Below are 17,370 nucleotides of genomic sequence, written 5' to 3' on the forward strand. Positions count from 1 at the left end.
GGCAGCGATGGTATTTTGACAAGACTGCACTGCGTCCACTCCCGTAGCCCTGCCATCTCCTGAGCTCACATCAACTGAAACTGGTTCCTGGAGTTGGAATCAAAATCCTGTACAGGAAGGGGCTTTGCACCCCTAATGCAGTCGTTCCCCAAATCCGGGCTGCACACAAGTGCCAAGCTGACTGCATTCCAGTTACCAGTTTTTAAATCGATTCCTAGGTCTCGCCCTAGAGATTCTGATTCAACATACCTGGGGAGGGGCCCAAGAATCAAATAAATATGTACACTTTTCTTAAAGTCACCAAAAGATTCTCATGTGCTCTCGAGTAGAAAACACCTGCCTATCAACCTCTTCACCCTGCTAAAATTCTTATTTCCTTGGCCCCGACACTCATGAAAATGGTTGCCAATGCTCTAGAAATCATTACTGATGAAGGATGTCATCTCTCTCGGGGATCTACGGCCAGAAAATGAAAAAGTATGCAAATCACTCCTAATATCCAGCCCTTTTATTTCACAAATGAAAACTCTTTTTTTTTAAAGATTTTATTTATTTATTTGTCTTTAGAGGGGAAGGAGAGAGGAAGAGAAACATCAGTGTATGGTTGCCTTTCATGCGTCCCCTGCTGGGAGTTGGCCTGCAGGGAACCGATCTGCAACCCAGCCATGTGCCCTGACTGGGAATCGAACCGCGATCCTCTGGTTTGCAGGCCTGTGCTCAATCCACTGAGCTACACCGGCCAGGGCCGAAAACTCTTGATTTTTGTCCCTAAAGGCTATTTCTCCTCCACTCCAATCAGCCTTCCTCATATCTGTAAATGGTATGAAACCCACCTATTATCAGCAAAGCTGGGAGTTACTCCGAATTGGCATCTCCACAAAAGGCCTTGCTTCCCTAACTCCTGTCTTGCTTTTGTCTACAAATACCAGAACATTCAACTCAACTCTCATAAACTGAAAAGGCCTGCAGGTGGGTGTGATCAGGCTTGTTCCCATTGGAGTTCAGGAGCAGCGTCCCCGCCCCCCCCACCATCCCCCCCAGGTCCCTTGGGAGCGCTCTCCCTAGGGTGGCAGTCCCATCCTCCCTCTGGCAGTGAAGTAACTGCAAGGGTTCCGGGCTTTCAGTCTATACACAACCACCAAGGAGAAAACGTTCTCAGGAGCCCCCGCNGCCCCCCCACCCCCCCCCCAGGTCCCTTGGGAGCGCTCTCCCTAGGGTGGCAGTCCCATCCTCCCTCTGGCAGTGAAGTAACTGCAAGGGTTCCGGGCTTTCAGTCTATACACAACCACCAAGGAGAAAACGTTCTCAGGAGCCCCCGCTGAATTTCTGTCCTCGTGCATTGGCCAAAACTGAGGCACATTCCCAAACTAGCTGGTGCCTGGACTCCTGAATGAGTGGATGGCATTTTCCCACCTTGGGGCTGAGGGGGGCGGCCAGCATTCCTGAAGCACCTGGGCTGAGTGGCTGAAGAAGAAATAACTCAAAGAAATATGTAAGGTAGTATTAGGAAAACAGTTGAAGAATCTATCTACTACTCATCCCAGTCTAGAGTAAGTTTTCCGTTTTTACTCTCTCCCAGCACCACATTCTCTCTTTCCATAGCCCCTATCACAGTTGGAAATGGGATCTCTGGGGATATGTAGCTAACATTTGCAGAGGTCTTATTATACGGCACCATTCTGAATGCGTTACATGAATGAGTTCACGTAATCCTCAAAACAGTGCTATCATCCCCCTACCACGGATGAGGAGAGCAAGGCCCAACGAAGTGCAGCTTGCCCGGGGCCCTGGAGCCCATATCTAGGGCCTCAACCACCAGACTCCAGAGTCCAGGCCTTCAGCTACTGGACCATGTGGCGCTTTCTCCTTAGTTTTGCTCCCCTCCTCCCCAGAACTATAAGCTACATGAAGCAAGGAATGCATTTATTTTGCACACCATTCCTTATCAATGTCCCAGGTAGTACCAGGCATGTAGGAAGCACTCAGTCCGTCCACCCAATATCTGAACAAACTAATAGATGGTTGAAGTGAATGAATGAATGAGGTAATGAACAAGGGAACACCTTGGAAAACCACAACCCAAGTTTACAGATTGTTCATGTCCTGGAAGAGTGGGGTCCATGGCTTCAATATCCTATGTCTGGCTTCTCCACCTGGAGTTCACCATGTCTGTTCGGACCTGCACAGTCAATAATAAGGTCTCTTCTCCATCGCAAGGCCACCAAACAGCAAATGAAGATGCAAGCAGGAGTCAGTCACTTCTCTTATGACAGATTGTGAGTGAACATGTTCTAAACATAGAAGAATATGCGTTAAGGGTGAAATTTTCTTGCATTTACCCTATCTCTGCATTCGACAAATGAACACTGGGTCTATTGAGAGTAAGAACCCAAAACTGATAACATATACAAAGCCCTCTGTAGCATCAGGTACTGAGGACATTTAACAAAAATGTCTTAAATCAACAATTTTTAGTTAACTAATCAGTTCAAAGTCTCCACTTGATTAATGGAGATCAAAATATAGGCTAAGTGTTTGTTGTGGTTTTTCTCTCATGGTGGCAGAAGGACTTCTAAAAATGAATCACGTAAGAAATATAAGTCGATAAAAGTAAGGGCATACCTATGTCAGTTCCCACTGTCAGTGTCCACAATTAATTCTGCTCTCAGAAGAAACAGCAAAGCAAAATCCTAGTGAACCAGATTTCCAGAGAAGCTATGAATTGGTACAATCTCATGTACACAAAAGCTATTAAACTAAATGGCTCCTCAGGCTCATGGTAACATAAACAGGGTAACAAATCCAGTGCTAACCAGTGACAACTCTCAGACTCAGCATGAACAGTGCAGCCTGTCTCTCTGCAGAAGTGACTCCTGAGTTTATCCTCCACCCCAGGGGCAAAAGAAAACAATGGAAATGGGCAAACGGGTTGTGAAACTATTTACAAGGTTGCCTTTTGCCTTAAAACAGCTATGCGTGCTGTTTTGAACAGTGCACCATCAGCAACATCTGTCTTCCAGCCCAGCCCGCTAGTGTAAAGTAGGTTTCCAAAGATCACTTCAACCATCAATAAAGGATGATGACAGAACAGAGAAGCTCATTTGGAAAACACACGTGGCTTCATCAATGGAGCCAACAGTAATCCCCTACCCTGTTGAAGGGAACAAACACTGAAGAAACATGAAGATGCATGAAGGTAAATAAATTATACCTAAAGGCAATGAAGGAATGAGGAAAAATGCCCTTTTCTGAGGGAAAGGGGAAGAAGCAGGGGGCCTGTGTTTATAAAGACAAATGGCCACTATGCTTTTTAACTTTTCCTGGAAAAGTGAAGTCATCTTTCCTTGTGTGTATACTCTGTAAGGCAGAGCCTCCCCCCATGGGAATACTGTACTGCAGAATGTGAACACCGTCTTACTCGTAGCTGCTGGGTTCACGCACCTGTGGCCACTGAAAATTGTGATCAACCTATTAACTGCCCTTATTCTAAACATTAGATAAAATGAATACAAGGGAAGCAATGACTCTGTGACAAGGACATGCAATTTAAGCAAATGAAGAAATCCAGAACACAAACCCTACCTCTTATTACCAGTGAACAGTTCACTGTGGACATTGGCCACAGTTTGGGTTTTTTTTTTCTTTCTCGTCCCTGGCTCGTCCTGATAGACCTCCCCACCATTCATTCATTTTCCTTTTTGATTAAAAAAAAGTTTGAGACACCTCTTGAGTCTTCCCTGCCCTTTTTAGCATAAGGCTCAAAATTCAGGGCCTAAGAAAACAGTCGATTTTAGACTTTGTAGTAAAAAATTATAGAATCCATTCAAAGCATTGTGTAACTATCTTTTTTAAATTTATTTAATTATTTTTCAAGTACAGTTTTCCGTCTATGACTCCCATCCCATCCCACCCCCCGACCCCCGGGCTCCCCTCTCCCTCTCATTTCCACCCTTCTTAGTTGTTCTCCATGTGCCCTTTACATTTGTTCCTCTAAATCCCTCCCCTATTTAAATAGCCTTCCAAATGAGATGATTTTTCCACTGAGAAGCCAAAATAATTGAGCTGAAATGAAAATGAAAAATACTACAGTTATTGCAAGGACACAGTCACAACACCGCCCTTCTGATCACCTTCCAGATGCCTGAAAGGTCAGTTCACATTATCCAACAAAGGCCAGACCATTAGTAACCTTCCCGTGTTTCGATGGGCAGGGGAGAAAAAGTCCATGTCATTACTCTACATTTTTTCAAAAACTACATAACTTACTCATAGCCCCACTTGATATGATAAGCATCATGATGTCTCTAAAATTATAAACATAACAAAAATATTACACAAACAATACAACCAACAGCTGTTAAAGTTAATGATAACTAAAGGCAGCAAATGTAGGAACATACACATAACCTTGCCAGGACACTTTAAACTCTGCCTGTGGATTTAAATTCCTTAAGGGCAGGGACCAATTCTTTCTGAATTTCAATGTGTTCAAATGAGTCCCCGCTGTAACACTAGGTCCCGAACACACAAGTGTGAACAGTACAGACAAGATCTCTCTCTCCACGGAGGTTTACATTCTAAGGGCGGCAGTGACAGTAACATCAGAAAGTGTTAAAAAATTAAGTTTAAATAATTAAGGGACAAAAGGAAAACAAATAAAGGGCTGAGACAGAAGCGCCAAAGGGGGATTCCTGCCTCATTTATTAGAGGGTCACTGGAGGTCAATCAGAGAAAGTGACATTAAGCAAAGAAAGTGAGTTAAGCGAAGGATTGAAACCTGAGAAAAAGCTGATCTAGCAAAGGATGGGGAGCGCACACGCTTTGAAGTAATCTAAGAGTTGGGCTTGTTGAAGGATGGCTAAAATGTACAGAGCCAGCGGGAGAGGAGCCGTCTAAGATGGGACTGGAGATGCTGAAGGGGCGAAGTCACACGGGATCAGGGGAGAAGGAATTTACGTGTTACTTTAAGTGCAAAGGAAACCTAACCTGCTTTGACTTTGACAAAGACCACTCCTACTGCTCCCCGGGAGAAGGGACTGATGGAAGACCAGAGGAGAGCAGGGGGAGTAGTAGAAAGGAGTGAAGTCCCAGCGAGAGATAATGGAAGTTAGACCAAGGGCCTGCATAGCTGATGGAGAGATGAGGGCGTATTACCACTAAGTGTTGGAGGCAAGATCCACACAACTTCCCTTCAAAGCCAAAACTGGAGAGGGAAAAGTAGGACGCAAACGTAATTTCTAGATTACATGAATCAGCAACTACAAATTCAAGTGCAAAACGTGAAGTAAACGTTTAGATACTGAAAAAGAGCTTAAGCTTAGAGACGAGAGCTAGGTTGTAACAATAAATTTGAGAGCCACCACAAAAAAACCTCTCAAAGTGGTTTTTAGAAAGTACAGAGTTTTGAAAACTCAAAACCCTTACTTGCTAATTTGTATCCATAGGAAAATTATCAATTTAGCTTTCTTACCTATAAAATATCTTAAAAGACCTATTTTTAATGGGATTATTTGAAGCAGAGGCCAGCAACCTTTTTCTATATAGGGCCAGATAATAAGAATTCTGGGCTTGGTGGCCATAGGGCCTGTGCCAAAAATAGTCACTCCTACCACTGTAGCACACAAACAGCCATAGACGATATACAAACAGATGAGTGGACTTGTGTTCAAATACAACTGTGTTGACAAAAGTAAAGGCCATAGTTTGCCAAGCCCTGGTCTACAGCAGTAGTTGTCAAAGTGCAGTCCTGGATCAGCAGCATCAGTATTACCTTGCAATTGTTAGAAAAGCAAATTCTGAACCTCACCCCAGACTTACAGAAAGGGAAACTCTGGGGGTGGCACAGTGGCCCGGCAGTCAGTATTGTACAAGCCCTCCAGATGACACATGCTAAAAAAGTTTGAGACCCCCTAGTCAAAATACATGCCATGTATGTATGTGTATATATATATATAGTATATGTATATATATTTCTTAAAGCTATTATTATTAACACATATCTATTATTCTCATTACTAAGCTAGAAGCTTACAGTATAATTCCTAAAGCTAGAATCAAATGCTGGATAACTGTGGTGGATCCAGCAAAAGAGAAATAAAAAACTCAGTTAAACTATGAGGTGGACTTACATAAGAATACTTGAGAAATGACATGAAAGTGAACCTCACCAATCCAACATACAGTGAAGCTGAACTCTGGTGTACCTTTTTATGCAATAATGTCCTTAGGAAGAGAAGGGAAGTAAAAGATGAGAGTGTGTTTGTAACCTTTATAAGTACCTTGGTTTAGAATGAAAAATCTTTAGGATATATACTTAAGAAACAAGTACAACCATGCATCTAAATATACAAATTCTGAAGCACATAAGTATTACAAAGTATAAACTATAAAAGTGTATTGTGACAATAAAGTATGTCATTATATAGTATTAAATAATAAATAAAAATAATAATGCATTGTACCACATTATACAATACATACAACAAAGCAAGAAACAATGGCAACAGGTTGTATGATCTTAATTACTTGGTTTAAAGAGAAAAGAATAGGGGGGAGGATGGGGGGTGGGATGGGATGGAAGTAATAGACAGAAAACTGTACTTGAAAAATAATTTTTTTAAAAAAAAGGATGACATAAAAAAAAAAGAGAGAAAAGAATATGTCAATTTTAAGGTTAGATAAAACCCAGTGACCTGATTAGCTAATGGTTTTACAGGAGTTCAAGTAGAAAAAACTGGTTGGGAAAAAAAATCACAGGGTCCATATCAGTATGCTGAACTTGTGCTATATATAGAATCTAGTGAACACAGTCATGTGTTTGGAAAATCACCTCTTTTATCACGGTGAATGTAGGTTGTTAGTATAACTGTTACTAGTTTTATACTCGTGTTTGTGGGTATTTTATAAATTGGTTTTAGTTTTAAAGTTGTTTAAAAGCTAGAGCAATAACTATATGAAGTTTTTATCTAGATATGTGTGAACATAAAGCAAGAGTAAAATAATTATGTTAACACTTTATTTACCTTTAAAAGGATTCTGAAAAATCTTATGTTAGGAAACCTCTGAGTTTAGACTTTGAGATATTATTTACCATGTTTCTGATTCTCTATGATTAGTTGACAGAAAAGGAAAAAATATGGAATTAAAATTTGTATTGGTTTAATTTCAGATAATCTTGCCACAGATTTTCTGCAACCCCACAAAAAGGATATAGGAGTCACTATCACTATTTTTTTAAAGTTACTGATCTATTCCAACTTTCATTCCTTCTAAGAGGCTGGGGAAGAAAGAGGATTTCCAAGGAATGGGACCTTCCCAGATGAATATAGGACCTAAATTTGCTGCTCTGTGGCCTTTCTTTTGTGGCGGTCCTTAACCAGTTGCATACTCTATACTTTGGAACTGTTGTGGATGTTGATATGAATTCCTAAAATTCTCAAATACAGAACCATAAAACACTGTATGATCAATATTATATAACTTGTGAGTAATTTGTTGTCCTAAGTCAGACAGTACTTCTGGTTGAGCAAATCAAGTGTCTTGTGTTTCACGGTTGTATCTTTTTTGCACCTTACTATTGCATCTTCCTTCACATGTTCAGTAATAGGTTATATAATATGAAGGAATACCTTCATGGCTTAGGCTTTTCACAAACCAACCAACAAATCTGTTCTCAGGCCCTAGATGGTTCCCAGCTTTTTCAATTCACCTCCTGCCCTGGATTTAGCCATTGAATTCTCATTAGCTGGGCAGCCCAAGAGATTTTCTTGAGTTTCCCTGAAATTAAGCTCATGGTCTTCCTGCTTGGTTCTCCAAATATTTCCTCCCCTTAGGTGTCTAGTAGCACGCTCTTTATGTCTGCTGGGATATTTTGCTACTCCATGTTGGACAGCCCGAGTTCCGTTGCTCACTTTGGAGACAACCTAATGCCTGTTGCCTAGCTCTTTAAATATCGTGCGCTGTCTGCTTCACTGAGTTTCTTTCCAGTTATGAAAATTGGTCTTCCCTCTTCTGTGAGAGAGTCTGATCTTGTCCCTTCCTGTTGGCTCCTTGCAAGTCTTTTATTTTACTATTTTAGTTTACTCCACTGTGTATTGCTTTTACTTTAGTGTTTACACGGATTTTGCAAAGGGCTGTTGGCATAAACATAGCCTAGTGGTGGTAGTGGGTACCAACCCCTCTATATTTGTCCAAACTTCTTTTTTAATTAAACTTATTGGGGTGACATTGGTTAATAAGATCATATGGGTTTCAAATGCACACTTCTATGACAGATAATCTGTATTTTGCATTGTGTACCCACCACCTAAAGTCAAATCATCCAATATGTAATCATCTTTTACCTAATTTAAAGTAGGTTCAGAACTCTGTCTAGTTTTTTTAGTAACAGTATTAAAGCAATATAAAAATGGATAGTATTATATTCTATTTCTTTTTTTTAAATGTTATTTATTTACTTTTAGAGAGAGGGAAAGGGAAGGAGAAAGAGAGGGAAAGAAGCATCAATGTGTGGTTGTTTCTCACATGCTCTCTTCTGGGGACCTGGCCTACAACCCAGGCATGTGCCCAGACTGAGAATCGAACCAGTGACCCTTTAGTTCACAGGCCAGCACTCAATCCACTGAGCCATGCCAGCCAGGGGTTATATTCTATTTCTTGACAGCCCTTTGTATTTTAACTTTCCCCTTTGATCCTAAACCTTTTCCAGTGGTTTAGGAAAAGATGAGCTCGTTAGTTTCACCAGCCTAACAAATCATATAACTTTTTACTTCCCATTAAAAGAAGAGCACATAATGGTATAATGGTGTCCAAGTGTGCACTCAGGAGTAATTATTATTTTACAAATGTGATCAGAGAATTCCAACATAAAACTGGGAAAAAATACAAATACTCACTTATGTGGAATCTAGAATCCACGACCTCACTTATAAATGGAATCTAAAAACTCCTAAGTGCAGAGAGTTGCTTGGTGGTTGCCAGGGGCTAGTGGATGGGAAGAATGAGGAGATACCGGTCAAAGGGTATCAACTTTCAGTTACACAGGTTAAACGAGTTTGGAAGATCGAACACACAGACAACATGGAGACTAGAGTTCATAATACTATACCATACACTTGACATTTGCTTAGAAGAGATCTTAGGTTTTCTCACCACAAAAAATAAAAATGACAGCCACCTGAAGTGACTGGTATGCTAATTAGCTTGACTGTGGTAATCATTTCGTTTGATACATATACCAAAACACCAGACTGTACCCTAAAATATACACAATTTTTATTTGCTGCTATGCCTCAATAAAGCTAGAAAAAAATAAAACTACTATATTAAAAAAAGAGTGGGGAAAAAGTGATGGCATAAAATTCCACACACTAAATACAATTTTTCAACAACTGCATTCTAGGGCGGAAGAGAACAGGCTTTAGAATCTGTCGGCCTGAACTGGAATCTGCTTCTATTATCAGAAGCCCTGTGTCCTCGGGGGAATAATCTAACTTCTCTGTACCAGCTTTGTCAGCTGTAAAACCAGGGAGAATGCGGCTACATACCTGATGTGGTTCCTGTGAAGATAACACGTGACACCCTGGGGAAAACCCTAAGAGCAGTGACATCACCCGACAGGAGCTCAGTGAATGTTAATTTTTAAGGAAATGCTTCCAAAAGCTTCCCCAGGTTCAGCATCTCCCATCACAGCATTACAGCCTCAGAGCAAGGAGCCAATGGCACCTTTAGTTGATGCCGCCCAATGAGCTATTCAATTTGTATTCACATTTTATATAGACCATATTTGAAGCACATCCTTTTCCTGGTCAGTAATTCTGAATATACTACTAAATTAAATTATAATTAACTACTAAATTAAATTATAATTAACCTGTCCCTCGGTGTACGAGGTGCTACATCTAAGTAACTGCGAGTTAACTTGATTCAGACACGCCAACATGGCCCCAATAAAAGAACTATCCAGACAATTTAACAAAACAAAGGCCGTGAAGTTAAAAAAAAAAAGGCAGTAAACAGAATTGTTTGCCATAATTATTCAGCGTGGTAGCCCATCACCTTATTCACCGAAGCATCAAATCTCTATTTCTTTTTGCCTGAGTTTCTTAATATCAGGCACCGTATATCAAACACACTGCATGCTGTTATTTCGCTAGGTGCCAGTAAGCAAAATTTTAATTTTGGCAAAAAATTATCATAACCTAACATTAGGATATATTCACAAAAAAAACTTATTCCCTTCACAGAACTAAAAATTTTTGTTTGAAAGGTAAAATTTTTGTTCAGCATATGGTCTTATGATGAGTGGCAGAATAATGTGTATGAAGGGAAAACAATAGGCAAAGCTATTACGCTCGGAAATGAACAGTTTCATAAAAGCTTCTGTAGTCAGATATTATCCCTCCTCACACTCACCTTGCTTGAACTTTCAAGTCTGAGAATAACTGTAAAAATAACCAAAGGAACATTGTGGTCATATAACCAATCAACCACAAGAGCAAAATCACTGAGAGCGATTGTTCTCAAACCGTGGTCCCCAGGCAGCAGTCTGGGCATCACCAGGGAACTTGTAAGCACCTGAAACTAAGGGTGGGATCCAGAAATCTGTTTGAACAAGCCCTCCAGGTGATCCTGACCCACAATCAAGTATGAGAACCTCTGGCTTGTGATAAACAAGTCCCGATACTGAACAGCCTCAATCTTCATTACAGCTCTCCTTCATAACTAGGAAGCTCTGGGCACATGTTTTTACCTCCCCCCGGATACCACAGTAAAGATCCTACCACGGAACCGAGCATACCAACTTCCACCTCAATTCAGGAAGAAAGGAGAGAACAAAAAAATGACTATGCCTAACGTGAGAAGACAGAGGGTCTACCCGTCCAGAATAGCAAACTACTGAATAAGCAGAGAGAGAACTGTGAAAACTTCCACATTTCTAGTTCTGTAGTTACCTGGTTAGCACCTTGACAAAGTTGCTCAACATCAACTATGAGGAAGAACTGAAAAGTGACCTTTTTGAAATAGATAAAAGTTAAGTTGAAAATCGGTTATCTGAATAAAGCTCAGGAAATATGTTCTTGCAAGCTTTGAAAATATATATAAACAAAATCAATGAAAATTATAGCAATTATGTTTTTCGTCTTTTGATTTTCATTCTATAATTATGATATATAGTTTTCCTGCTAAGAGTCTCGTGCAAATGATAAGTAACTCTAACAATGTTTATAAACACTAACAACTCGATGTTTTAAAAATATGGTAAAATATACACAGCATAAAACAATTTCTGCTTTTTAATAGGAAAATTGAGAGAATGCTACATAACCTCTTTCTGAAAGTAGATAAATATTTGATGAATTCCAGTGACACATCTTGGGTACAGAATCAGATATTCTGGGATCCTCAACCCTGCTAAGTCTACAACTCAATTCATGCCAGTGGGATTTTTTTTGAAGTAAGAGTTAGAGTTCAGCACTTTTACTAGCTCAGATATCCAAGTTTGGCTGAAATGCACTAAGTCTTGCACATTTCTCCTGTGCAAGACTACACAAGCTTGAGTAAATGGGAACTAATCTGTGTTGGCATATATTTCATCTGGAACTGGTTGGTTTGCTCCCAACCCCCACCTGTCTTTGCATGTGGGAGAAACAGCTCTGTATTAGACCATTCAGGCTGAGCACTCCTCCCGACACATATCTGTAAGTTGACTCTCCTTACAGATCTACTGGGAACATCTGGAGCCAGAGGACACATCACTATGGCAACCTCCCACCCCAGACCCAAACAACTAACAGTGCTATCTCTGAGATCTCATGTAGATTCATCCCCCAAAAGATGTGTGAACAGATATTCTGCAAAACATTACCATTTTTTTTATGTAGAAACCACTGAGTGGTTTCTATCTTCATCTGGTGATACAGCAAGAACATAAACTTTGCCATTTAACTATGGTCACAGTATATCACCGTGAGTCCTAAACAGTCTAGGTTTGTACTTGCCATTTTTGTGTAATTATGAGTGGTGCCCCCTTTCTCCATGAACACTGTCCCAAATTAAATAATAAATTATATAGGCATCTACAGATGTGTCCATTTCAGAAAAGGGACAGGCATGAGGGTAAAACCAGGAGCAAATTTATTTGGGTGTGTTTGCAGACTTAATGCTCTAAGCTACCTTCCTGCACTTCGTTTGGTGACCGTGGAAAATACTTATGAGAGTCTCTTAACAATGATCTTAAAAGTGCAACCAAATAATTCTCCGCTTCAAATGCAGAACTAAGGGGCAAAGCAAACAACAGGTGTTCTCCCTTGTAATCTAGCCTACTCCAGATGACATATTCGGCTGGATGGTAATAACACGGTGAATTCATCCCTTTGACAAGTGAAGAACCATCACTTATGGGAGTTGTGCTTAATCGGTGCTTCCCCCCAAATGTTTCTCATGTTCTCCACTACGAGAGCCATATCAAGTGAGTTCAGATACTCAAAAGGAAATGTGGCAAATGGCACATAGTGTCTGATGACTGCAACTGTCTGCTCAACAAACATTATTGCCAAAGACCGAAAGGGACAGGCCTTAGTTCTCTGAAGCCAACTCTCAGATGGGTTTTGTTTAACCCAGAGAGGATTCTTACATGTTTAAAATAGTTGCTAATAGTTTAAAGTGTGGACTCGTTCATAAAAATCCTGATTTCCACTTTCTCTAGGGAAATCAGAAGCTCTGGCACCCCTGGGCTTGTACCCTGATAATGCGATGTCTAACTGGAGCAGAATAGCACCTTAAGAAAGGACCCCCACTATCCAGTCCTACACACTTCTCACTCCAGCCTCTTCCCAGGCATTGGAATGTATAACTCCTGATTCATGGTTGGAGATAATCCCTACAGGGACAACATCTGGCCTTTCAAACTGAAAAACAGGAATCCATATCTTGAGATCAGTGATTTTCAGCCACTGTGCCGCCAAGAATTTTTTAAATACGCAATACTTGACTATTTCCTCAGGGGCACTGACCTCTTTCTCTTAGGTTTACAAGTAAAAACAATGAAAACAGCCCTTGCCAGTGTGGCTCAGTTGGTTCAAGTGTTGTCCTGTAACAGAGAAGGTTGGGGGTTCAATTCCTGTTCATGGCACATACCTAGGTTGCAGATGCAATCCCCAGTCGGAGGGCATACTAGAGACAACCAATCAATGTTTCCCTCACTCTGTCTCTCTCTTCTTCCCTCTCTAAAATCAATAAACTATTTATAAAAATTAAAAATTGACAACAGCCAATACTACAATAGCTATTGGTGTGAATGCCCTGTCTTGAGCCATAAATACATAGGTCATATAATACTTGCAGCTCACTGATCACACTGCATCATAAGAATGCATCTGGTTGGTTAATTCTTTGTCCCAGAAATCCTTATACACAGGTATAGGCACCTGATTTTTTTAAAAAGTCACTTTGGACCAAAAAGGGTAGGTAATTACTATTACTGGGAGAGGGGGGCGGATTTTGTAAATCAATCAAAATCATACCTATTTTTGTCAAATTGGCAAAAATTGTGATAGGTTTACATATGCTGCAGAATGTTTTTTAAGATTATTTATTTATTTATTTATTTATTTCGGTGGGGGGTAGAAAAAGAGGAAGAGAAACATCGGTGTGTAGTTGCCTCTCACATGGCCCCCACTGAGGACCTGGCCTGCAACCCAGGCATGTGTCCTGACTGGGAATCGAACTGGCAACCCTTTGGTTCACAGCCCGAGCTCAATCCACTGAGCTACACCACCCAGGACAAGAATCTTAGTAATTAGTTTATGTGAGCCATGAGATGAAAAAGGTTGAAAATCACTGCTTCACCTAAAGACTCAACTGAGAAATGGCAACAAACAGGAAATGTTACGTTTGGTTTGTTTGTTTCAATCAAAAAGCCATATGGCTTCCACTGCTCCTAAACGGCCAAAAGGAGAAAATGAACCTAAGCATATTATTATTTGCAAAGTCATAGTACATTCGGCTTCTAACACCTAAATGTACAAAGAGGTAAACAAAAGGGGATGTTTTTAATTGGCCTACCAATGAATCCAGGGAGACCCAACAGCCACTGTTGAGAATTCAAGATGCCATGGCCCGTAAGCAAACTTTGACCATCTGTGAAATTAGCAACCATGTGTCATGTTTCAGGTCTGAAGAAAAGAACTTTAACACAAACCACCAGGAATCACGAAATGCTCAATTTCTTCCTCCTTGCTGACAGAATCGAGGTTGGTGATAACTTTCAGACACAAAGAACACACTGCACTCCAATTTCACAACACAGGTGAAAGGTAAAGTGAGTTTTGAACAAATAAGCATAAAGTAAAATTTATTTTAATCATAGTTAGGACCTTAAAACAAGTTTTAATAATGTAGCTTACCATAAATAGAACAGTGGTGACACAAGTTTAAATTGCTCTCTTCACTTTGGGAGTTCTGTTAAGATATTAAACTAGTTTACAAAGTGATGAAATAAAAGACGATGCCCTTTTATTTTCTTCAATCCAGCCACAGGCCTTTTCTAAAAATCTACTAAACAAACGCAAAATCCTTCAATTACAGATGAAATGAACTAATAGCGAATTTTTTAAAAAATTAAAGCCTTATTCATAGGCTATTTTTCTCATCTAACTATTAATTTCCCAGATACCAGAGGAACAGCCGCATGGTGCAACTGAGACTTTATTTATTTGTTTATTTATATTTAGCCAACATTTTTTCCAAAGGATCTAAAGTACTATACCAACATGAAATAACTACCTCTAGAATAGCATGTCGGTGGCTTATAGCATTGTAAAAACCCTTCACACATTTTTTTAAAGCCTGTTTTCAATGACACTCACTACGGTAAAGTTTTGTTTAAATTCCTCTCACCACTAGATGAAGCACCGCACCAGTTTTTAAGGAAGTAAAAATGCACTGTTTGGTAACAGGCACCTCGATTTAGTAAAACTATGGAGAAATGACTTTAGAAAACAGATTGTGATGTCTTCTGTGACACTGGTTTTTTAAATCACCCAAGTAGGTATTGATTCTATCTTCAATTAGTATATAAAAAACATTTTTAACCGAAGTCTTTCCACTCAACATGTAAACGCAGACTTGTACTTTGCTGAGAATGTGACAATGTCCAGTAAGTAACTTTTCCTAAGCCCGGCTCGGAAAGAGCCTCCCAGACGGAGACCTGCAGGTGCAGCTGTGACTAGGGTGCAACCATCCAAATGGGTTAAGGGGCAGAACGCCACCAAGGCCGAGAGTGAGCGCGGGGCCTCAACAAACCCAACCCTCTCCCGTGTTCCCTCTCAAACACCACAAGCACGCAGGCAAGGCACAAACCTGGCACGCCATCGCCACTCACAACCCGGGCACCGTGATCCTCCCGGGACGCGCTGCTCTCCGCATCCTCCCAGGACGCGCCCACTCCTCTGCTGTCCAGAGACCACCCTGCCTCCCTCTCTCCCCTTCTCCAGAGAGTCATCGTGTGCCCCCACCCCACCCAGACCCACCTCCTGAGCACTAGCTTCCCGAGTCAGGGTCAGAGGCGCCCCACAATCAAGCGCTCAAACGAGCCACGTGGAGAGCGCGCGCCAGCAGCCTGACCACAGGCAGTGCTCAGTGTAGGGTCCCGGCGCCCCCAACCTTACTACTCCTCCCGGTGCCCCGGACCCTCCCCCATGCCCTGGAGCCGCCAGCTTGCCTGATCTGGGTCTGTGGCACGGAAAACGTGGCAGGCCATCTGCGACTCCGGGTCGTCGGGCTGCGCCTTGATCAGGTAGGCAAAGTAGGTGAGGTCGTGGCTGTTGTGGATGAAGCGCGAGATGTGCTGTGCCTTGTGCTCGAAGATGAACACTGCTGTGCTGGGCTGCATGGCTGCGGGGCCGGAGCCCCCGGCCGTCCCCGCACCGGGAGCGGGGATGCAGCGTAGAAAGGGCGCGCTAAGCACCAGGAGCACCTCGCGGGGGGCCGGGGCCCCGCAACCACCCGCCTCGGGCTTCTGGCTGCGCCGGCGGATCTCGGCCATGAGCCAGGGCAACATGGGCAGCGTGGTCCTACGATCCAGGCACGACCAACCCACATACCACAGCCTGAACCTCTTGTCACCTGGCTTCCCAGGGCCAAGCTGCGCCGAGGGCCCGGACTCTAGCTCCAAGGGGTGTGGGAAAGGTTCATCCTGAATGCAGTTGGGGGGCTCCATAATTCGCGCCTCACCAGGACACCGAGACGGCGGAAGAGTCGCGCCGCGCCCCAAACTCTTGCGCTGCAGGCGCCGCGGAAACTATGCCAACTGTCCCACCGGGACCCTGCGCCCGCTTCAGCGCGACCCGAACTCCGGCTTCAGCGGCCCTGCCCCATGCAGCACTTCCCCGGGCGCGGCTCTGAGGCTCCAGCGGCGGGCACCTAGGGAGCGCCTGGCAGCTGGACTGGCAGGAGAGGGCGGGTTAGATCGTCATTCTCCTTCCTCGGGCTCCCTCCTGAGGGCCGGACTTCCCCCTTCGCCTGCTCGGTCAAAGGAAAATGACTCCGAGTTCCCACACCACCGGCTGCAGCGGGCGGCCGCCTGCTCCTGCGCTGCAGAGCCGCTGCGTGGTCTTTGCGCTCGCCCCAGGCGGGCACAGGGAGGCTGGGCGGGGAATGCGCTGTGGGCGGGAGGGGTTGTCTGGGGGCGGAGTTGACTCCTACCAGGGTGACCGGCTGTCACCTGGAAGGTCGAGGCGCCGGGCTTCCACCCGATGGGTCTTCCAAAAGGGCCTGCTATTCGAATGGAAAATAACAAAAACAAAACGTGGCTTCGTGGGGGCCGCTCCGCCTCTGGTCGCCACAGGCCAGCTCTCTGCTCCTCCTCCAACTCTTCCCGTCCCTCCCTCGCTCCTTCCTTCCTTCCAGGCTGCTTCTCTAATCGGGCTGCTACCCCGCCTCCCATCCTACGAAAGCATAACTGTGAAGTCGCTCCTCTGGCCCCTGTCCCAGCCCACCCCTCCAATCCGCCCCTGGGGCAGCAGCCCTGCCCTGGCGCCTGCACTCTGAGGGCCTGCTCGGCCTCTCCGGTCCCCGAGAACTCCGTCCTCTTCTTGGCATCACTGCTGCCCCCTGGAGAGGGCGCCACTCTCAATGGGGCGCTGGGGGTTATTTTTCATTAGTAGTATTAATATTAATATTAGTATTATTACTTGCATGGTTTCATTCCCGTCTAAAGGTTGTATAATAATTTCTGAATTTAATTTCTTAATCTCAAAAATAGTCTAGTTTTAAATCACAGTATCACAATGAAATATTGTACCTCCAATATTATGTTGGAGTATTGCACATTGTATAAGAAATAGGAATCTTCTTAGTTTAGTGCAGCCA

The 17,370-nt window shown here is 42.8% G+C and overlaps 1 protein-coding gene across 2 annotated transcripts in view; it reads right to left on the reverse strand.

Annotated features, from left to right (window-relative positions):
* Window positions 1-16,525, reverse strand: part of TBC1D4 (TBC1 domain family member 4) — a 176,232-nt gene extending 159,707 nt beyond the window's left edge. The window contains exon 1 of one of the 2 annotated variants that reach the window (XM_037059343.1): window positions 15,722-16,525. In XM_037059343.1, the coding sequence (XP_036915238.1) occupies window positions 15,722-16,219 (498 nt within the window). In that variant the 5' untranslated portion in view covers window positions 16,220-16,525. The remainder of the gene's footprint in view (window positions 1-15,721) is intronic. The other variant, XM_037059344.1, reaches the window with a different exon arrangement.
* Window positions 16,526-17,370: the final 845 nt, after the last annotated feature.

This window comes from Sturnira hondurensis, unplaced genomic scaffold, assembly GCF_014824575.4.
Source record: "Sturnira hondurensis isolate 20B ecotype Veracruz unplaced genomic scaffold, ASM1482457v3 Scaffold0010812, whole genome shotgun sequence".
Lineage (NCBI taxonomy): Eukaryota > Metazoa > Chordata > Mammalia > Chiroptera > Phyllostomidae > Sturnira > Sturnira hondurensis.